Below are 23,905 nucleotides of genomic sequence, written 5' to 3' on the forward strand. Positions count from 1 at the left end.
TTATTTATATATAATTCCTTAATAAATATGAAAAGGACAAAAATTTATTTAAATTACAAATCTCGCTTAAGGGCTATAAACGGATATGTATAGATGTTCACATATAAATTTGATAAAATCTCCAATTTATAAACAAACGAAGGATATAAAAATGTATTTAAATTACAAATGACATAAGAGATAACCGAAACCTCTTGTCTTTTTAATATGCGACCAAAAGGAAATGACAATGTAAAAGTTAATGATATTCATTTCTAAGGTTACAGGGTTAAAACGAATTATTTTTGTTAAATGCAGGGGACATTTTAGTCTTTCTCAAACCTTCATATCGTACAGATATAATTTGAATTTAAAAATTCCTTGCAGTGAAGGATCAGTTTTCTCGTTCATTATAATATATATATAGTTTTACAATTTTTTTTTAAAAATAAGTGTCAATTTTAAGTGAAAATAAACTGTTATAAACGCGTAGTGGACAATATATTATTTAAAAAATTAAATAAAAATGTCAGAAAAAAATGAAATAATAAAAAAACAAGAATTCAAATGGGCCTCTGTCCTCTGGTATATTCATCTTCAGGTTCTTGGAGTTTATGGATTCTATGTTCTTATTACACAAGCACAATGGTTGACTGTAATATACGGTAAGAAGGAAATTTTCTTTTAAATTATCAGAATGATATTTATATACTCTCTAAATCTGAATTATTGAAAAGTGAGCTACTAATTTAAATTAGTAAGAATTTTCACTAATTTTTAGTAACTTTTTACTAAAACTTTAGTAAAAAAAATTTAAAACTACCAAATCGAATAGTAATATTTTACTAAAAATTAGTAAAAAATTCTTACTAATGTGAATTAGTAGCTCACTTTTCACTAATTCAAATTTAGAGAGTAATAAGTAAGCAAATTTTTAATTTTATTTTATTAAAAATGAATTTTATTTAAATTTAATTTTAATTTAAATTATCAGAATAATATTTATAATATTTAAGTGACATTTAAAAATAATTGCATTATACTGAAATAAGTTTTAAAAATTTTTTGCTAGCCATTTTTATTATGAGCCTCGCTGGATTGGGAATAACAGCCGGAGCTCACAGATTTTGGGCTCATGAGTCTTTTGAAGCTTCCGGAGCAGTCAGACTTTTTTTAATGTTATGTCACACGCTTGCTGGTGTGGTAGGTCAATTCATTCATTAATATTAATAATGGATACAATTCAATGATATAAAGAATTTGTTTAAAGTAATAACAATTATTAATTATTATTATTACTATATTAATTATTATTAATTTGTATAATTGATTTCAATTTTGACTATTTGTTTTTAATAGTATTTTTTTATTATTTGCAAAAAATTTAATACTCTTTTCCGTAACGAAAGAAAGATAATAATTAGTGTTAAAGTTGTAAATTTTTAAATTTTAACCCTTAACTGGTACTATGGGTCCAGTAAACCCGAGCATATTTTCGAGCTCACTTTAATTGAATGTGTATAGCTTTTGAATATTTTTTATATTTTAATATATTAGTTTGACATATTTTTAGTAATTTTGTAAGTTTTTTAATACAACTAATTCGATGCAAAATAATAAATTAGCTTCAAACATGACCAATTATAAATTTTTAATTTTAACCTAAAAAGTCACATTTTATTCTGCAAAATAAATATCTTATTTGCAAGTCCTGCTGTTGTGGTAATTTTTTCCTTAAAGAATAATACATCAAGAGTATAACCTTAAATTTTTAAGTCATAATATTAAAATTTAAATAACTCATGAATTTTTAAGTAAAAATACGCAACTTTTCGTTTTTATTTTTCACAATTTTTTTTAAACTAAAAATAAATTAATCTCTGTAAAATTAATTACATTTTAAATATACACATCATAAGCTACCTTAGATTAAATTTTTGTGCAAAAATATTCAATACCGGCTGTACAATACACGTTTGAATACGTCGAGTCCAGCAGACCCGTTGTGCCATTTACGTTAGAACGCGGAATTGTGCCAGTTAAGGGTTAAGGGGGGGGGTAAGGTTAATTCCATGAAAAAATGCATATTTTTACGAATTTTTTTTGGCTATACAGAAAGAGTTAATATATTTATTAAATTTTTATATAATAGTACAACATTTGAACAGTATTTCACCAAAGTTTCATTGCAAAATATTGAGAATTGATCGAGTTACAGTACATTTCCTCTGGCTCCCCAAAAAAAAAGTTATTTTGCGGTGTTCACTGTAACTCGCAATAGAATCATCTAAAACAAAAGAATCAAAATGGATTTGTTAAAGGAGATGTTTTTCTAGGGATCCCTGGGAGGTTTTTTTTTATTTTTGAATTTTTTGTAGCACTTTAAAGCCAAAAACCCGATCCCTAGAAAAACATCTCCTTTAACAAATCCATTTTGATTCTTTTGTTTTAGATGATTCTATTGCGAGTTACAGTGAACACCGCAAAATAACTTTTTTTTGGGGAGCCAGAGGAAATGGACTGTAACTCGATCAATTCTCAATATTTTGCAATGAAACTTTGGTGAAATACTGTTCAAATGTTGTACTATTATATAAAAATTTAATAAATATATTAACTCTTTCTGTATAGCCAAAAAAAATTCGTAAAAATATGCATTTTTTCATGGAATTAACCTTACCCTCCCCCCCTTAAGCGATAGAAATGTGTAATCTTGAAACACTTTCATTGACATAGATTCAATTATGTTGTATATTTTATTATAATATTATATTATTTAAATAATTACGAACCTGATAGCAGATTTTAAAAATTAAAAATAGTGGATTTAGCGAACTTTAAAAAAAATCCATTAGATTCACTTGAAAATATCACTACTCAGGGGATTTCAAAATGATGAATTTGACATTTTGTAAAATCTTTAGCTATACCTCAAAAGCCTCTAACTTACAAGTTTAAAGCAAATCGGATCAATTTTTAAATAATCTTCCGCCATGTTTCATCCGACAGTTTGAATTTTTAAAAATTGACATCAGATTCCTAATGATCGTATTTTTATATCTATCTAGAATATTGATAAAATTCTACATTCTTTGATACAAAGAAAATTTATTTGTATCAAACAAATTATTTTTGATTCAAAAAAAAATTATCTTTGTTTCAAAGAAATTTATTACTTAATTCAAATAAATGTTTCTTTGACCCTATATCAATGTTAGAATTTCTTTGATTTATCCTATGCAAATTGTATAAACAAATAAATTTTTTAAATTTTAAATTTTTTTCTTGAAAATTGATATTTCTTCTTTCAGAAAGTACAATTAATAATATTATTTTAATTATTTAAATGTTAATTAATTATTTTTGGATATACTTCCGAAGTAGGGGTACCTCCGATTTTAATAAAACTTGGTATACTAACGTATTTTGGTGCGCTGATTACGAAAATGATAGTGAAAATTGGCGCAAATTTGATTATCATGGTAAAAACCATAAAAAACACCATAAAATCATGGTTTTTTACGATTATCTCGTAAAAAACAAAAAATTTCGAAAAAAGTTTTAGACAAAAGTTGTAGATCTCAAAAAAACACGCATTTCATGTTTTATGCATTTTTTACCAAAAGTCATTATTTTTCGAGAAAAATGGTCCGAAAGTAATTTGCGGAAATTGTGGGGTGGAGTCTACAGCAGCGGTAAATGCAAAATATTAAACACGGCCTTCGGCCGCGTAAGGTACTGCTCGCTTCTCTTTTTAAGAAATCTTGGCGAGAGGGGGTGGATGTGTCCGAAAGTAATTTGCGGAAATTGTGGGGTGGAGTCCACAGCAGCGGTAAACGCAAAATAGTAAACACGGCCTTCGGCCGCGTAAGGTACTGCTCGCTTTTCTTTTTAAAAAAAACCTTGGCGAGAGGGGGTGGATATGGCCGAAAGTATTTTGCGGAATTCGTTATATCCTGACTAATGGTGAATATGATACTGTATACGAGTCAAATAATATGTCTAACCATGACTGCTGTATATGTTTTCATTATCATGGTGTTTTTCGTTTTTTGGATTTTTCTCGAAAAATAATGACTTTTGGTAAAAAATGCATAAAACATAAAATGTGTGTTTTTTTGAGATCTACAACTTTTGTCTAAAACTTTTTTCGAAATTTTTTGTTTTTTACGAGATAATCGTAAAAAACCATTATTTTATGGTGTTTTTTATGGTTTTTACCATGATAATCAAATTTGCGCCAATTTTCACTATCATTTTCGTAATCAGCGCACCAAAATACGTTAGTATACCAAGTTTTATTAAAATCGGAGGTACCCCTACTTCGGAAGTACACCCTTATTTTTTTCTGGAGATCTGCATTTCCGTGGGTAAATGTCCTTAATGCATAAATTTCTTTCATTCAAAGAAATTTTCTTTGAAACTAAAAAACGTTTTTTGTTTCAAAGAAAATTTTATTTTGAATGTAAGAAAACAAGTCAGAAGAAATTGGTTTCTTTAAATCAAAGAAATCCTTTCTCTGGGTGTATATTCAGAGTTTGGTATAGTTTTTTAAATCATTTTCCAGAAAACAGAAATGATCCACTGTACTGCCGTACGATGTAAAAACTTAGTTAAGTCATATTTTTGACAAAAATGAGTTTTTGGTATCAATGGATTCGTAAGAAAAAACTGCGTCTGATTACGTTATTAAAAAATTTTTATTTTAATTATTTATTGCAAAAAATAGTTATTAAAAATGTACAAAAACCCAGAAAATAAAAGAATACTTGATAAAAACTCAGTTAACTCGAGTTGAGTAGTCCAAAAATCGTAGGAAGCGTTGAGATCGAGCATAAGATACGAAATAAAAACTTAGTTAACTCGACTTGAGTGTTTTCTCTTTCGAAAAGTGGCATGAGCCGGACACTGCATTTCGATAGGAGCAAGCGTAAGTCAACTTCGTTAAAGTTCGGATTTTCGTCGGGTGAATTCGGAATCCCATGCATTTAGCTTGAGTTAACTAAGTTCTTACTTCTGAACGAAGGCTCGCGCTCGCCTACCTTTTCGAAAAGCACTACGTAACTCGAGTTAACCAAGTTTTGCTTTTAAAAAATAAAACGTAAGTCAATTATTTAATATAATTTGTTTAAATAATTAACTTTTGACTTCAGAATTAAAAAGAACTCTATCAAATTACCTAGGAAGTGAAGTTAGATTAAAGAATTATTTATATTACATTAGGTTTTTAAATACAAACAGTTTTTCGTCATTTTCTCCGTTCGAACAAAATATGACTTAACTAAGTTTTTATTTCGCACGGCAGTGTAAACCACTGACCCACTGTTATGTAATTTCTCTTACACTAGTAGAGAAAAAAATAATAATAATGTATATATCCTATAGTAGAAAATTCTTTTTTTCAACGAAACATACATTTGTTTTTTTTTTTTTATTTATAATTCTGGAAAATTTTCTTTTCAGGGTCCTATTTATGATTGGGTATTATCACATAGGATACATCATAAATTTTATGGAACAGAAAATGATCCTTACAATCATAACAATGGATTTTTGTACAGCCACGTATTTAGTAATTTAATGACAGATACTCCTGAACGAAAAAAAGTTGAAAAAGACATAGATATGCGAATTATTGAAGTTGATGGATATGTTTGGCTCCAAAAAAGGTAGTGTGTCTTTAAAAAATTAAAATATTCTAAGTTTCAAAATTTGTATATTAGTCCAGTCAAAGTAATCGAAAAACAAGGCATATTATGTTTTAACTCAGGACCTCAATTTTTTTGCTTAAACCCTTCATTTTGGGGTAAAAATTATGTACCTAAATTTGGTACTTCGAACTCCTACCGGAACCTTAAACTTTTTTTTAAGAAATAAGTGCAAAAAATCAGTTTTTTCAAATTGCCGCCTTCTATGACCCATTTTTTTCCTGATTTTAGCCAAAATTCAGTATTTTTTAGTTTTTCCAATATAGCTTTGAAACTAATGATTTTTTGAAAAAATGACCAACAGGAAAGTTAAAGCTGACTAAATTCCTGACAATTTGCAAAAAAGAACAATATAATAGCTCTAATAGTTACCGAGATAAAGTCTCTCAAAGTTGACCCTATTGAGGTTTTACATGCAATCTCATTCATTACCATTGTATATGTAAAATCTCAAAAGGGTCAAATTTAATAGACTGTATCTCGGAAACTATTAGAGCTATTATATTGTTCTTTTTTGCAAATTGTCAGGAATTTAGTCAGCTTTAACTTTCCTGTTGGTCATTTTTTCAAAAAATCATTAGTTTCAAAGCTATATTGGAAAAACTAAAAAATACTGAATTTTGGCTAAAATCAGGAAAAAAAATGGGTCATAGAAGGCGGCAATTTGAAAAAACTGATTTTTTGCACTTATTTCTTAAAAAAGTTTTAGGTTCCGGTAGGAGTTCGAAGTACCAAATTTAGGTACATAATTTTTACCCCAAAATGAAGGGTTTAAGCAAAAAAATTGAGGTCAAAAATAATGCTAACTTGACTAGACTATATCAGTAAAAATTAAATTAACACTTTTATTTTGTTAGTTAATTAAACCGTTTGGTTAAGTCAAAATTAACTTTTTCTCGTAGTGTAGGTACATGTTATAAATATTTACTATTTTGTTGTTTGTAAAAGTAAAATTTTATTTTTTTGTTTGCAGACTCTACTGGATATTGTTTCCAATTTTGGGCCTTCTACTGCCAATGAATGCACCGGCTGAATATTGGGGTGAATCGATAATGAATTCTATTTTTATTCTTGGCTTTCTACGATTGGCTGTTTCCAATCAAATATCATGTTTGGTGAACAGTGCCATGCTCATCTGGGGACTCAAACCAGGAGACAAGTTAATGTCCATTTTCGATACTATGAGACTCTTTTTTACTCTCTTCTTTAAAATGCCCAAGAGTCATGGCACCGTCATCATCAATGGTGATGGCGTGTGCAATAATTAAAATATAAGGTGAAGAATTAGAAAAAAAAACAAGAGTTCATCATTCGATCGTTAAAATTCAAAAATTCAATTTGATATGCAATGGAATTGTTTCACTGTAAAAAGAAGGTACTAAAACAGTACCGATTTCAGGTATCAAAATAGAATCAAATAACAATTTAGTACCTAAAGTTGGTATTAAATTAATACCTTTCGTTTTACAGTGTTCATATTGTCAAATTTTTAAATGAAATTCATTTTATGGTTGATTCTCTCAAAGAAGACAAATCACGCGTGCAAGATTTTAGACGGTGTTTTTGTTAAAAAATAATAAAATTAATTTCAATTAATAAAAATTCTGCCAGACATACGATAAAATTTAACAATTTTCATTCGGATCACTAGTGAAAATTTCAAAAATAGGTCAAATAACTGAATTATTGAATGAAAAGTAGTGTTAAAACTTCACTTCGTAACTCACCTCCGTAACATCAGATTTTATTCAATATTTCAGTTATTTGGAATTTTTTTTTGAATTTTTCATTAGTGATCCGATTAAAAATTGTTAAATCTTAACGTATAGCTAACAGAATTTTCAATAATTTCAATCAATTTTAGTATTTTTGAACAAATTACCGTGAAAGCGTGATTTGTCCTTTTTGAGAGAATCACCCTGCTTATATACTAAACATACGGAAAAAAATATAAAGTAATTTTTACTATTTACAAAGTAAAACCTAAACTGTCTGAAACTTCTGCGCATCTCTGACAACTTTTGCTTTGGGAATAGAAAAAATTACTTCAGAAATATAGTATATTTTTTAGTATTTACTTTGAAACTAGTAAAAATTACTTTATTTGAGGCAGCATGATTATCCCATAAAACTCATTACTTAAAATTTTCATTTTAAAGAATTTAATTGGAATTAATTATTTTTCAAACGAATTTTCATTTTTCGAATTAAAATTTGTCAGAATTTCTTTTTTAAAGAATTTTTAGGGCACCGAATTTTTATTTAGCAGAATTCTTAAAATGCCGAATTATTATTTGACCGAAATCGCAAATGGCCGAACAAACAATCGACAGAAAGATTTCGGTGCTATTTTTGAAATCCACCAATCAAAAGTTGTCAAGAAAATCGTGATTGGTGCACCCAAAAAAAAGTAATCTTATATTCAGAGGAAAATTCCTCTTCTAATATCCTCTAAATATTTCCTCTTAAAACAAGATTATTCAATTGAAATGTAGAATATTTTTATTCTTCATTTTAATGGAAGAATGACAAAAGGATTCCTTTTGTATTTTCTTCTTTAATTAAGATTTTCTGTTTTAAATTTAGAAGATTTAAAAAAAGGAAACGGAAAAAAATAATGTAATCGTTTGATCCCTTTCCCTGGATATGATAGTTGTGAAGTTGTTTTTTAACCTTTCAGTTTTAATATTTCTGGTAAAATGTCAACAAAAAGGACAAAAAAATAGATTTGCTTTATTAAAAATACAGAAAATATAGTTAAATTCAAATTAAATGAATATTTTTAACGCTATTTTTAGATTTAAAAAAATTTGGATATTTCTTGTGAAATTTTACTACTCAGGTAAATAGAAATACTATAACCCTATTTTTGAATCTTTCGAATTTTTTAAATCTTTTTATTTATTTTTTTAAAAAAGTTTTAAAACGTTAAATAATTTCATATATGAAATTTTTTTCTGTCCTATAAAAAATGTTAACTTTTAAACATATCATCATGTTTTAAAATTATTTTTGCGCTGAAAATCTCTTTGATCATTACAACTGATTAATGAAAACTTATTTTTTGTATTTTAATTATCAATATAAAATGTTGATAATTAACCAAAAACATGACATTGTTAATGTTATATTAAAAATCAATTTTTATTATTATATTGAAGTGAACTATTATAATTTTACTTAATTTTAATTTAAAAATGTATTTTCTGCAAAGATTTTATTATTTGATTGAAATTATAAATATTTTATTGATGGCTTTGACATTAAAAACAATTTTGCGAGGTTTAGATGTCAACATTTAATTTAAGAGGAAAATCCTCTTAAATGAAGAATAATAATTTTGATACCAAAATTAAGAGGAAAATATGCATTTATTTTAGAGGAATCCTCTAGATTGAAAATTACTTTTTTTAGGGTGTGGATTTAAAAATAGCGCCGAAATCTTTCTGTCGATTGTTTGTTCGGCCATTTACAATTTCTGAGAAATAAAAATTTGTCGTTTTAAGAACTCTACCCAAGAAAAATTCGGTGCCTAAAACTTCTGTTAATTAAAAATTTTAAACAAATTTTAACAATTAATTCGAAAAATGGAAATTCGTCAAAAAAATAATTATATCTAATAAAATTGTTGAAAATGAAAATTTTAAGTAATGATTTTTATAGGATAATTATGCGCCTTGAATTATTTTTGTTTTCCATTTTTCTCCGTGTATTTTCTGAACTTTATTCTATTCTTCACATTATCGTTCATAAAAAAATTTAACTTCATATTACAGTTCGTTAATAAGCTTTTTTATTCTTACTTTATTTGTTATAAGCATTTAAAATAGTAAAATTTTGTTAATTTTACTAAATTAATTGATAATTATGTTTTGGATAGTAAATTTATAAAATTTTATTACACTGAGAGACCTTTTGCACCGTAACAGACTTTCGACAGACGGCTGCGGATCATTCTAGCGGTCAGCTATGAAACTACGTTTTTGGTCTGCAGCCGTACAATTTTTGGAGCGTAGCTGTCCAAAAAATTGACGGCCGAAAGGTTCATTTTCATTTTTGGGCAGTCACGATACAAAATTTAGAATGCAGCGCACCAAAACCTATAGTGGCGCTGCAGTCACACACGTAGTTCTGATGCGGTGCAAAAGGTCTCTCAGTGTAGATGTTATGAAAATTTGAATTTTATCGAGATAAACAACGTTATATATTAAAAAATTAAGTGAAACTTACCGTGAAAAGAAGATAATAATGATGACATCTTCATCCACGTAAGATCTTTCTCAGAAGAACTTTGCTGCTCGAATGACTACAGCTGCTGCGCGAAGCTCCTTAAATACAATCCAAGGTCTCGCTATGGTGGGGATACATTCTCGCACGTCGGGCATGCGCTAGAAGAAATAGAAATTGGCATTATTTTCCCAATATTTTAATATTGCAAAAATCTTGGAAATATTTATGCAATATTAACAATAATGCAGCTAGTTTAGATGCTGTGGAGGAATACTAATTTTTTTTTTCTTGATACTTTGAATTAAAATCAAAAATTGTCTATCCAAAATATTTTTATAATTAATTACTTAGTAAATTTATTTCCTCATAAATTATATCTAATCCTAAATATTTTCACTATACAATATTTTACTAAAATAATTAAATAATTAATTAATAGTATTCCCAAGTAGCATGTAATATTACAGTAATATTAAAATGTCCAACTCATGATAATATTACCGGGTAATATTACTGTAATATTACCATGAGGCGGACATTTTAATATTACTGTAATATTACGTGCTACTTGGGTTAATAATTTTTTAATAATTCACCAAATTGTAGATTTCCAGTTGATGACAATTCGATATTTATAATTAACAAATCATACTGGCCAAATTATCACTACCTGTTGCCTTGGGATTGGAAAACAGGTGAATTTGGAGGTTATGACAAAGGATGGACGTCATTTATTATCAGAATGTGGGAACCTATGGGAGTCATAACAGCATTAAAAACAATAACATGCAAAGCTGTTCGCGATATATTGTATATAGCTGCTGATAAAAAGAAGTCACCTTCTGATTGTTGGGAGACATTAAAAACAATTGCAGATGATGAAGCACGGAAAGCGGCATTGCGTTATCATCATTAAAAAAAAAAAATTATAATCATTTACAAGAATACCAAGAGATTAAAAGATATTTTATTTGTATTAATAGGAATATTTAATACACACCACATTTCTTGAATATAATATTTAACTGATTCTTAAGGCCAGGTCCAAGTCGAGTCAGCTGTTCCTTTGAAGTTTCAATGGAACGGCTGACACGACTTGGACCTGGCCTTAAGGAGGTTCAACCCATTAACATAACCTCAAACTAAAAAGTAGTTTTTAACAGAACTAGAAATATATTTAAAATTTATTACACCCATATTCGACAGATTCAATTGTACAATTTTGGAAAAAAATTATTTTTAGTTAAAATTTGTTGTTAAATAATGAATTAATAAACATTTTGTATTTTTTCTTAATAGTTAGTGAACAATTTTAATATTTATCCAATTTTTGTAAACAATGGCTCATTTTTCTCTTTGAAAGATTCTCTATATAATTCTGTTTGTTGAATTTTATTAAAAATATTTTTGTTCAAAAGTTAATAAACAAATAAAATTTTTATTTTTTATATTTTTTAAACAAACCATAATTTAACAATAACACAAAATTAGAACTGTATAAAGAATCTTTCAATTGTACAATTGAATCTGTCGAATTTGGGTGTAATAAATTTTAAATATATTTTTAGTACTGTTAAAAACTACTTTTTAGTTTGAGGTTATGTTAATGGATTGAACCTCCATAATATAAAAAATTATTTAGATTTTTATCTTTTGAATAGGTATATAATGAATGATAAAAAAATAAGAGAAAATTTTTTTTGTAGCATAATTAATTTAATATTTATGCTAAAAAAATGTAAGTAAATAATTTGTTTGAAATGATGTTAATAAAAATATTTTATCAGTCATAGAGCTTTGATTTTTTTTTCTAATTAATTAATTAACAACTATAATGAATAATATAAATAATAAAAAATTTATCATTTTAATTTTGTTTAATTTATTGATTAAAATTTTATATTACTGGTTCGAGTTTAAAGAAATGTTTAGAAATATTAAAATAAAATTTTATAGTTGTTTGTAAACATGAATATTACAAAATATAAGTATGCATAAATTGTATTTTAGATATTTTTTCTTTTTATGTGAATATTTCAGTGTAAAATGTAAAAAAAACAAAATATAACCTAAAAATTAGACACTTCAATAATAATAGTATTAAAATATGTACTCACTTGTGAAAAGAAACACCTTTTGCATATTTTTTTCTCAGAACACGCACATACTATAAAATCATTTTCACTTAAATGTTAATTTCAATGATATAAATATTAATAAAAAATTTCGAAAAATCTCCAAATCACTTGTCAAACAGATGAAAACCACTGCGCAATCAACACTAACTTGCGAATCACACGAACGTGCGCACACAATAACAGGAGTATACAACATACAACCAGGGAATGAACAATATGGCGAGCTGTGTTTCAATTTGAAGCACACAGGAAACGATTTTTCTCTTACATGAGTTGCCCATCCAGTTATACACGAAAAAAATTTCAGGACATCAGATGCACCGGCGACAGTGTCAAAAGTATATTTCAGCTGATTTCAGCTTCCACAATAAGTTGTAGATAAACGATAAAGCGTCGTTTGTGCAGCATCGCTTGATTAGAAGCGCTGTACTGACAACTACTGAAATAAAATGTTCAAATTTTGTCCAGTTTTAGTTTTTTTTTACCTGACACATAACCTCCAAATCTGTTCTGCGATTCACGTTTTTAATCTGATTAATCTTGTAAGATTAAGAATCGCAAAACAGATTTGGAGGTTATATGTCAGACTGTAAACAAAACAAAAACTGAAAAAAAGTTAAACATTTTTTTTTGATCTGGTTGATATATATCCACGAAGTAGTATAAGGAGACGTAACGCCATGCATTCAAAGCAACCCCAAATGCGTGTCCTATAGAGTTATTAAGGTTTTCGAATAATGCTCTTGTAGCGCCTCTACTGAGATAAATCGGAATCAAAATATGTCGTCTGCTATCGCGTAAACAACTGTAGTTGACAGCAAAAGTGTTTTGATCACGAAGTGGTTTTGATAAAATATTGTGTAATAAATAAATAATAAAATAAATATTGTGAAATATTAAATAAAAAAAAATATTAAATCTGATTCCACAAAGTGCAAATCACACATCTTATCCTTTTTTGTCAATTTTAGTTTTTTTCCAATGCCAACAATAGCACTCGACCAAGTTAACAAACTTTCATTCTATAATAGGAAAGCATTAAAAAATAAAAAACACTTCGGAAATAATTAAAACTCTAATGATATAATATTAACAATAATAAAACAATAATAAATAATAAAAATTAAATACTGTTCGAGCCGAAAAAAAACTTCGATTTTCTCCATTTTTTTCTTCTTTTGTAGTTATTTTTGATCCACATCCTTTTATAAAACATGACATTTCACTGATAACATTAACAAAGCACAAAGTGCAAGCGCGAAACACCGGTTCAAGACAATTTGTCGGCACATGCGAGCACGTGATAAATTTTAATTCTCTATTTCTCCACGCGCGGCGTCCTCATCGCATTATTAGAAAAATGCGGAAACTCTAGGACACGATTTTGGGGCTCACTTTCACCACAATCTACTATGGGCGTTACGTCTCCTTATACTACTTCGTGTATACATATATCCATTAAAAACCACTTACATATCTGCCACCTGGCTTTAAACTTTGCAAGTAGATGTCCTCTTAACTTATTACTCCTTATTTCTTCATAAAAATTTAAACTAGTACTTAGAGTAAAATATCAAGCCTTTCTAGCAGAACACTATTCCAATACTTATTTCGCACGCGCACTGTTGTCAATTTTGAGTACGACCAAGAACTGTATTTGCATGGCTCCTTACTATTTTAAACGGTACCCGAGCAATAATACAGTGCTTAGTTGTACCAAAAATTGACGGCAGAGTGCGTGCAAAATAAATATAAATTGTTCTGCTACTAGAAAGGCTTTTGTTGACATGTTCTTGATTATTCTTGATTTTGATCCCTCTAAGAACTCATACTTTTAACCACAATAGAAACTATGAGAATTGTCATTTTCTGGCACTTTGACACTTTTTTTACGTTTTTTTTGTATTAAAGCTAGATTTTTCTCTCCGTGTACACTTCTTTTCTTCCTAATCTTGTTAGGAGGGTTTCTGGGAACACACTGAAAACAAAGGACCCCGCACTAAATACACATTATTATATACAATAATATAATTTGGCTATATTTTGAGAATTTTTAGTTGAAAGTGTCCTGATTGAAAAAAAATTGTCCGGAGGTCACTGAATTAATTTTTTTAATAATAGTTTTTATAATATTCACTTTCGAACAAGTGATTTGCCTACTTAGATACGCAAGTTCATTAGGCACAGCGTTGTTTCGACATTTTTTTATTAGCTAAACTATTTATTCAGTGACCTCCGGACAATTTTTTTTCAATTAGGACACTTTCAACTAAAATTTCACAAAATATATCCAAATTTAACCGTCAGCCATTTTCTGTGTATTTAGTGCGGGGTTCTTTAAAATTAGATTTAAAAAAAAAATATTCAAAAAGTCAAACAAAATAAAATTTAAACAGTCACACACGTTCAAAGAGTAATAATGTTAGCCAGAATTAAATTTATTTTAAAATACATGGTTTTATTAAACAATTTTCTGGACGTACAGTAAACAAATTCCATTTTTTTTTAAAGATTGTAGAATACACCATTCAAGTGATGCAGCAATGTCTATAGTTTTCTTTTATTTTTAAATTGTTTCGCACTTCATAAATACAGCAAGTGTTTTGTTTGTTTTTTTTTTTTTTTTTTTTGATACTTTGAGTAGTAACATTTTTTAAAAATATAATTATTATGTAAACAAATTGTAAACCTTGAAAAGACCACCTTACCGACCAGCAATAAGAAATTCTTTTCTCGCTTTTTTCATTATCATCATCATCATCATCATCATCATCATTTTTATCATTATGTATTAATCAAGTTTTTTTTCATTAAATAATCGTTAATTGCAAAAGTTAGTCTTTTCTTTGTCAAAAAATGTTTGCTTTTTCTATATATGTTCTTTTTTTTAAACCTTCGCGTTTTTCGAAAAATTCTTTTTTTTTTTTTTTTAATAATCACAAAAATTGTTTTGAAAAATTTATCAAATTCACGTTTATCTTTTAAAGTAAATATTAAGAATTTGACAGGTACAAGGTAAGTTACGCGAATAGTCTCTGCAAAAAAATTCTTTTTTTTTCTATTGAAATTAAGAAAATAATTATTCTGCAAGAATTTTCACTTTTTCTTTTGTTATTTAAATATATATGTATATAAATTATTGAATTTTCATACCATTTCCACCATTCTTATTTCGCTTTACTCGCTATTTTTTTTTTTTACTTTAAAATTATATATCACCACCTAAATTTTTTTTTTCGATACTTAATCTACATGTGTCTTGAATGTGGAAAAATAATCAAAAGATTTTTCCACAATTTTTTTTTTCAAATTTATCGGAGCAATAAATATTAGCAAAAAAAAAAAAAATAATAATTAAAAAAAGTGTAGATAAAAAAAAGTGCAAAAAATCTAAATTATCTTTAATTAAATCTAATTATATTTTGAAAAAAAAAAAATTATTGGAGCAAAAGCAGTCTGCGAGCAGATGTCTTATTTAATATCATTGATTTCTTTTTTTTTTCACAGTCATTTAACTTTTTGCGCGTATTTTTTTAATACATTTGACAATTTTTAATAAAAAAAAAATATTGTTTTTGAAAACGTTATTGTAAATTTTGATTTTCATTTAATTTTAATTCTCTCCTTTTTTTTTAGTTAAAATTTTTAATTGAAAATTTTGTATTTTTGACAAATACGATGCAAAGTGTTAAATTTTTGTAATATAGTAGAAAAGGGACAGACACCAGTAGAAATATAGAAAAGGATTGAAAATTTTGCGTGCAAAGGGATAAAAAGACAAAAAGAGGGAAGATGGGTAAATTTGGGAAGAAATGGATAGAACGGGATAAAGTTTTTTTTTTTATAGTGCCCGCAGTCTTGCAAAAATTTTTTTACGAAATTTCAAGGGAATTTTGGAGAAATTTTCTCGTTTCCCTTAAAATTTTTTTTTTTTTTTTTTTTACTGTATATATAATTAACAGTGAATATGTGTCAAGCCTCTGACGCAGTATACTTTTTTTTTTTTTTTTGTTTTATGTTTCATTGCCTTTTACTCTCGTATTTTGATTATTTATTATTATTAATATTTCTTTTTTTTTTTTTGTTTAATTCTTGGACATTGAATTAAACGCGTGACATTTACAAAGAATGAATTCCCACCTTAGAACATAAAAAACTGGGAGCTAGTAATTTTACAAAAAATTTTTTTCTTTTTTTTTCGAAAAGAAAAAAAATTTTGCAAAAAAAAAAAAGTTGTGCACTTTTTCTCTCTTATTTCTTCTTCTTCTTTATTCTTACTTATTAATTTTTACAATAAAAAAAAGGGACAAAAATTTATTTCACACTAAAACTGTATCACAATTATGTGCCATTTGTAAATTCTTGAAAAAAAAATAATAATGATAATAAGCTTCCAGGACAATATGAACTAAGGTGAGAATTCAATTGAGTCGACAATTATTGTTTATACTTATTACTAATTAAAAAAAAAAATCACTTGACTACTTAATGTGCACTAGGAGGTTGTGAACCACTTGGTTTATAATTCTAGTCAGATTTCGTTGGATTTTTGATGATTGTTTGTTCTCGTTCTTCAGGAAGTTGATCTTTATCGCCCCAACCCCAAATATCATGACTTCCATCGCCTGTCCTCTCAACACGTTTTTGAACCATGTCTTGTGAAATTGTCTTCAAATCGTATGCCCAACCAATTTTCGCAAAGAAATCAATAAATGCTGTTGTAAAATTAAACCTATAGTTGCCCAATTCTGCTGTTTTGTAATCGTATGGGAAAACATGATGATAATTGTGCCATCCTTCGCCCAATGCCATTATTGCGACACCATGATTTTCAGCTGGATTGATAAACCTTGAGAAAAAAGAAAAAAAAATTTTTATTAGAAATTAAATTTTTTTTATCTCAAATATAAAAGTATTTTTCTTTTCTCTCTAAAACTTATTTTATTTTTAAATTTTTTCAATTCAATTATCTTTAATTTGTTATTAAAATTCTAATTTTTAATGCAGGTGGAAATAATTAGATTAACAAAACAATTGATTTTTAAAAATTATTAAATTAAAAAAATAGATTACAACTGAATTTTAATTTTTGAATTTTAATAATAAAACTAATTGAAAGTTAAGAATTTTTTGTTTCATTTATAATTTTAATATAAATTAATTTTTTAAGTAATTAATTTTTTTCTAATGAATTAATATGTGTGAATTAATTAAAAAATTTTAAAAATGTAGTTTGGAAAAAAGAAGTAATTCAAAAAGAAACCAAATTTTTTTAAATAAAATAACAACTATCTAGAAATTGAAAGAAAATAAATGTTTGAAATGAAGAATTACATTTCAATTGTGTCATCTATCATGATTCACTGTTAAGTTTTGAAATAAAGACATTTTTAAATTTAATAAATTCACAAATTATTCTCTCTAATTAACAAGTTGTTGACAATTTTTAAGTAGTAAATATATTTTTTTCACAACCATTAAATCATAAATGTAAAGAAATTGAATAATAAGTCGAATAAAAAAAAAAGTCAGAACAAACATTCTTCCACTAATTTTACTTTATAATTAAGTACTCTCAATTCAATTAAAACGTGTAGTTAATAATTATAGTAAAAGTTAAAAAATATATTATTCCTTGCATTTACTTAGTTATTTAACTGTCAATCAAAAAATTGCAAATAAATTTTTTTCAATTTTATTATTTAAGGGTTCGGAGCAGTAAAATTTACATTGCCAACACGTGTCAATTTTTTCCTGCGATTATTTATGATCTAAAATATTAGATTTTAAATATAATCAACAATTATTGTATAATTTATAGGCCTCGGATCGACTTTAAGGCACAAAAAAAGTCGTTTTAGTTGATTTATATTCCAAAAAAAGTCGAAAAAATCCATTTTTTTTCATTTTAACAAAATTTAATACGTTAATCATGAATATTTAATTTTAAATAACTAATGTTATTAGATATTAAATTCATTTTATTAATTCTGTAATGAGAATAATTCTATAAGAATATTATCAAAAGAATTTATTTCGAATATTTCAAAATCGAACTAATTGTAAGACAATTTTTCAAAATTTTATTTAAGTAGGACAAATTTGTAAAAAAAATTCTTAAAGTTCCATTTTTTAATTTTTTTTTTAAATCTGATTTAAGCAATTTATTCGAATTACAAATTTTGTCATAATTTTTAGTTTTGATGGTCAATAAAATTTCAAGCAATACTTAATCAAGTTTTACTGATTTTTAAATAAATTTTTTTTTTTTAAATAATCAATTTTGGAAGAGTTAAAGTTGAAATTTTTAGAAATAATTGAATTTGAAAGGATTTTGTTAATTTTCAAACAGTAATTAAATTTTACAGAACTAAAAATAATTTATCAAATAATTTTAGATAACATTTTTTAAAACTAATTGAATTTTCAAAGATTTACAATTTAGATTTTTGAAATTAATTGAACTTCAAGTGATTTTTAAATTAAAATTTTTGATGATTACTGTTTCTAAAAAATTTATTCGAAATTGCAGACAAAAATATAATAATTTGAAAACTTTTTAAGTAAAAAATGATTTCAGATAGTTGAATTTTCAAAGAATATTATAAAAATCATTAAAAATAATTGAATTTCAGGAGAGTTATAATTAAAATTATTAAATTTCAAAAAAGTTTAGATGGAAATTTTTTAGAAATAATTAAATTTTAGAAGCTTGTAAATTGAAATTTTTGAAAATAATAATTGAATTTCAAAAGATTGTGTTAAATTTTAGACAATAATTATAATAAGAGAAATTTTTAGTCATTTCTGTTGATGAAGAATTTATTAGAAATCACATAAAAAATTTAATTCTAAAAATTTTGAATTGAACAATGCTTTTAGATAATTGAATTTTCGAAGAATATTATAAAAAAATCATTAAAAATAATTGAAATTTTTTGCAAATAATTAAATTTCAAGTGATTAGGAATTAAAAATGTTTGGTAATTTTTTTAAAATTACAAACAATGGTATTAAATTTTATAAAAATTTTAATTGAAAAATAGTTTAAGATAATTGAATTTGTGAAGAATTTCCTTAAAATTATTAAAAATAATTAATTTAATGAAGAATCTGAGTTGAAAATTTGTTAAATAATTGAAATAAAGAAGATCTAAAGAAAATCTGCATTGTATACTAAAAAAACGTATTTTGTTTAAAAATTTTTTTAAAAAAATTTTCAATGGAAAATACAGGTATAATATTAATGAAAGAATTTTAATTTTTCAAAAATTTCTTGTTCTTTTAAAAAATATTGTTAACTAAACAAATTTTTTTCTAATTTTTTTTAAGATGTATATAAATTTAAAAATCATCAATAAATGTCGAAAAATAATTTGGAACCCCAAAACAAAGATTAAAATTTCATGAGCCAAAAGTTTTGAACGTTCAAATGAACAAAATTTTTTTTGCAACTTCTTTAAGTACGAATTTTATTACAAAATATTGTTTAAAAAATCTAATAAAAAAGTTATTTAATTTAATAATTGTTTAATTTTCCTTTTTTATTTTACATTGATATCATAATTTTTAATAATTTGTAGATTGAAAAAAAAAATATTTCGTTCATTTGAACGTTCAAAACTTTTTTGGCTCATGAAATTTCACTACTCCCATTTTAAAAAATTTTCCAAGATTAAATGAATTATTTTTCTAAATTCTTGATAAATTAATATTATATTGTTACATTTATGTAGAAAATTGCAAAATTTTCAATTTCTTTTATTTTATCCTTTACTCATTACTTTTTATGTATTGAGTAAATAAATAAATAAACTTATCAGTTATTTTATTTTTAACTCTACTTTAAAATAATCCTAGTTTAAAAATTTTGAAAATATAATTATTTTTGAAAAATATTTACATATATTTTTTTTAAATTCCAGCAATTAAAAAAAAAACACACAAGATTTAATTCTCACCTGTCGTATGGTTTATTGCCAAAAAGATGGGCAGCTGAATTGACGAGCCACGTCATATTCAATGTGAATACATATCGAAGAATTGTTGGAATGAAATATGCATTCGTCCATGTTTCATTCCACAACAATACTGGAATGAGCGTCGGTATCACGAAACAAAACAGAGGCATTAAAATTGTGTAGTATCTGAAAAATAGAACAAAAAAATATATATATAAATATTTCCTAATTTACAATTTGTTTTTAAATAATTTAAATTTGTTTTCAATTTTATCAATTATTATTGTCAATAGAGTAATTTTTTTTTAAGAAACTAAATTAAAAATAAATAAAAAGTTTATGTAAAAATTAAATTAATATTGATAAAAAAAAATGCAATTAACGAAGTAAGAATGTATGCAAAATTTTATAAAAAAAAAAATAGATTGGAATTTTTTTTTCTTGTCACTGACGCAGAATAAATATTCAATTTGTTGAAATATGTATTTTAAAAAGATAATTATTGAGAAAATAATTATTTCCTAAAACTCATTAATGATTCGAATTTCCAGTGAATTGACTATTATAAATTTGAATTTCTATTTTATCAATTTTTTTATAAGGAGAGTATAGAAAATTAATTTAATATAAATTTTGTAATACTGAAAATTGAAACTCCTGATTTTCAAGAAGAATTAAATTATAGATTATTTCTAATTTTTTTTTTTTTTTGGAACGTACTTTTTCTGGAAAGCGAGTATCGGATCTTTGATCAAATCGCTCATATCAATTCCTTTGCCTTTACTCCTCACGTCAGGATGTTTACGGCACAATAGCCAACCAACATGTGCAAAGAAGAAGCCTCTCGTTGCGTTATGAGGATCTGCATTAGTTTCACTGTATTTATGATGCACTCTGTGATCTCTGGCCCAATCTATCGCAGCATCCTAAAAAAGAAAAAAAAATTATTAATTACAATTTTGTAAATTTCTCTAATATGTAAAAATCAAGACAGATTTTTTTGTAAAATGTGTAAATGTTTCAATCTCAATTTAAGTTTTCATAAATACTACTTTAAGTAAAATAATCTAAACTAGAAGAATGGCCATGAGATTTTGTAAACAAGGTTTAAAATTATATGCAAGTTAGCAATGTGATTTGGTTTTTTCAAAAAAATAATTTTTATAACATTTTGTGCTGCAAATTTTTTTTTTTAAATAATAATTAGGATTCAAATTTTAAAAAAAGAAACAAATGCCATTCAGAAATTTGCTGTGGTAGCGAACTATTTGATGACATCAAATTACGTTCCCTAATATAGAGACAAGGAACAAATATTTGCTGTGCGGTCAAAAAAGTTTGCTATAAGAGTTAATTTTAAAAAAATTTTTGACTGATATTGCTTATCACAGCAATCAATTTCGTTGTTATAGCAAAAAAATTTTGCTGTAGTTACTAATTTAAATAGATTCGACATTTAAATATAATCAAATTTATTATTTTTTTATAACCAAATTTTTTTGCTGAATTCTGCAAGTTGAACACAAACAGAAACAATTCTAACACATTAACGAAAAATTAAAAAGTTTTTCAAAATAATTCAATTTTCAAATTTAAAAATACGTTTTTTTACTTTATAATTATTCAAATATTATTATTTTTCAAAATCAAATTATGTGCTGAATTCCCCAAGTCCAACATCATTCAGAAAAAAATTAATTTTTGAAAAATAATAATTTTTTTCATATATTTTTGAGTATTAATTTAAAATTTTTTAATTTAATTATTTTGAAAAAATTTTAATATTTCAAAAATGTTTAACTTGTTTCTTTCTTTTTTTTGCTAAACTAGCATAATTAAACACAAAATTTATTTTTGAAAAAAATAAATTTAAATATATTTATAAATAAAAAAATCTATTTTTAAATATTAAACAATTCAGCAAAAAATTTATTTTTGAAAAATAATAATTCTTGAATATTTCTGGATAAAAAATGTTTTTTTGAATTTTAAAATTCAATTATTTTGACAAATTTTTAATTTTTCGTGATTGTTATAAATGTTTCTTTATTGTGTTCAACATGCAGAATTCAGCAAAAAAAAAATTGTTTTTAAAAAATAATAATTTTTTTATATTTCAGGGTTAAAAAATCGTTTTTTAAATACAAAATTTAAATTATTAATTTTTCAAAAAACATTTTGCAGCCCAAATTGAGAATAAAAATTATTTTTGTGAAAAAACGAAATAGCGTTATTTTTTGTTTCTATATGCAATATATTTATAATCATTATTTTAACTTGCATCTATAATTGTTAAATAAATAATTTATATTTAAAAATTAACATTTCACTTAAAATTCAAATTTAAAAAATTATTCACATTAAAAACAAGTGTTTTCTTGCAAATTTTCTAAATGAAAAGAAGGAAAAATATAGATGAAAATAAGTAATGAAAGAAAGAAAAATAAATATTATTTATTACTTAATATTATGACGCACTCGAGTTTTACTTAATAGTAAATGAAAAATATTTGTAAAAAAAAAAATATAATTACAAGTATTTGAAAATGTCTTCTTAATTTGCATATGTGAATAACGTGATCAGCATGAGAAAAAAAAAAGTAATTTGACTTTGAAAGTATTTGAATACATTAACATCAAGTCTTTTTTTATTTTCTCTCTTTGTGGAAGATAGTTGTGTATGTATGTGTGTGTGAAATTGGGCTAATTGTAAATTTGGTAATTTTCAACCTTGAGACTTTGAACGTTGCGCTTATTTTTTTCTCTATCTTATTTTAATAACATTGAGAAAAAAAAAAAATTTCAAAGACTATTATATACACTCACCTGAAAGGCCATCGTATTTAGAATGGTCAACAGTAAGCTAAGCTGCCATTTGGCTTTGTACGATTTATGAGCCCATAGTCTGTGTGCGCCCGCTGTGATGCCAAATCCAGTTAGTTGATACAGGATAAATGCTGTTTAAAACAAACAAAAAAAAAATTTAATTAAAATTAAATTAAAATACTTTTTTCCTACTTTTGGAAAATTATTTATTAAAATAAATAATTTCATAAATTTTTATTAAAATAATAATTTTCGGATTCTTTTTTTTTTAATCATTTTTGCATAATTTTGGTTCTTTTTTTTTCTTAGAGGATTTTAAAAAATTTTCAAAATTATTTAACTATTTTCAACAGAAGTATTGAATATTTTTATCAACTTTCTCACGTTTTCAAAAGCAAAAAATCATCATTTTTTCAAAAGCAAAAAAAAAAGTTCTAAAAAAAATATTTTCTTTTGGCAAAATTTTAAGAATAATTCTTGAATAATCGTAGAACAAAAAATATTATAATGTAAATACATTTTTATGAATTAAAATTTCGCGTGTCCCACTACTTAAAATTAGATAAATAAAAAAATATGGTCTGATTTTATTGAAAATGATAAGTTAGATTTTAATATTTTATTTTGAAAGAAACGATGATAATTGATTATTTAAAGAGTGTGAAATATATTTCTTATCATGTTTATCGATTTTACATTGTACTTTGAATTGTCATTTGGGATTATGCTTATTTATAAAGCAAAAAAAAAAAAATGAAAACAAAAAGCACAAAGACATAATTATTGATTTCGAAAATTATTTTACAAATCGATCTTTCTTTTAAAAAAAAAATGCAATTTCACTCGATGACAATGCTGTCTTGAAAAAATTAAATATTTTCTTTAATTGAAATTATACTTTTTAATGTCAATTAAAAAATTATAATTTTTTAATATTTATTACTATTTATTTATTTTGAATTTATAAATTATTTTTAAAAAAATATAAAAAATTTTTTCTGCCTCTTATTTTTATAAAATATGAAATTAATTCTACTTTTTTCAGAATTAATTTTAATTTCCT

At 25.0% G+C, this 23,905-nt stretch overlaps 2 protein-coding genes across 4 annotated transcripts in view; one reads left to right on the forward strand and one right to left on the reverse strand.

The window, feature by feature from the left end:
• Window positions 1-316: 316 nt before the first annotated feature.
• Window positions 317-11,119, forward strand: LOC127288291 (acyl-CoA Delta-9 desaturase). Of its 2 annotated transcripts, none has more exons than XM_051315664.1 (5): window positions 317-644; window positions 1,052-1,182; window positions 5,443-5,648; window positions 6,661-6,846; window positions 10,524-11,119. In XM_051315664.1, exons 1-5 carry the CDS (start codon window positions 506-508, stop codon window positions 10,831-10,833), a joined length of 972 nt encoding a protein of 323 aa, XP_051171621.1. In that variant the 5' UTR covers window positions 317-505; the 3' UTR covers window positions 10,834-11,119. The 2 variants fall into 2 exon arrangements, with proteins under 2 accessions (XP_051171621.1, XP_051171622.1); XM_051315665.1 differs by having other exon boundaries at window positions 6,661-6,963; window positions 10,524-10,656.
• A 3,368-nt stretch (window positions 11,120-14,487) lies between these two features.
• Window positions 14,488-23,905, reverse strand: part of LOC127288288 (acyl-CoA Delta-9 desaturase-like) — a 30,015-nt gene continuing 20,597 nt past the window's right edge. For both annotated transcript variants that reach the window (XM_051315658.1, XM_051315657.1), the window contains exons 3-6: window positions 22,843-22,973; window positions 20,737-20,942; window positions 20,017-20,202; window positions 14,488-16,904 (exon numbers count right to left, since the gene is read on the reverse strand). In XM_051315658.1, the coding sequence (XP_051171615.1) occupies window positions 16,583-16,904; window positions 20,017-20,202; window positions 20,737-20,942; window positions 22,843-22,973 (845 nt within the window). In that variant the 3' untranslated portion in view covers window positions 14,488-16,582. The remainder of the gene's footprint in view (window positions 16,905-20,016; window positions 20,203-20,736; window positions 20,943-22,842; window positions 22,974-23,905) is intronic.

This window comes from Leptopilina boulardi, unplaced genomic scaffold, assembly GCF_019393585.1.
Source record: "Leptopilina boulardi isolate dan_hultmark-lab unplaced genomic scaffold, ZJU_Lbou_2.1 LbouV2_384, whole genome shotgun sequence".
Classification (NCBI taxonomy): Eukaryota; Metazoa; Arthropoda; class Insecta; order Hymenoptera; family Figitidae; genus Leptopilina; species Leptopilina boulardi.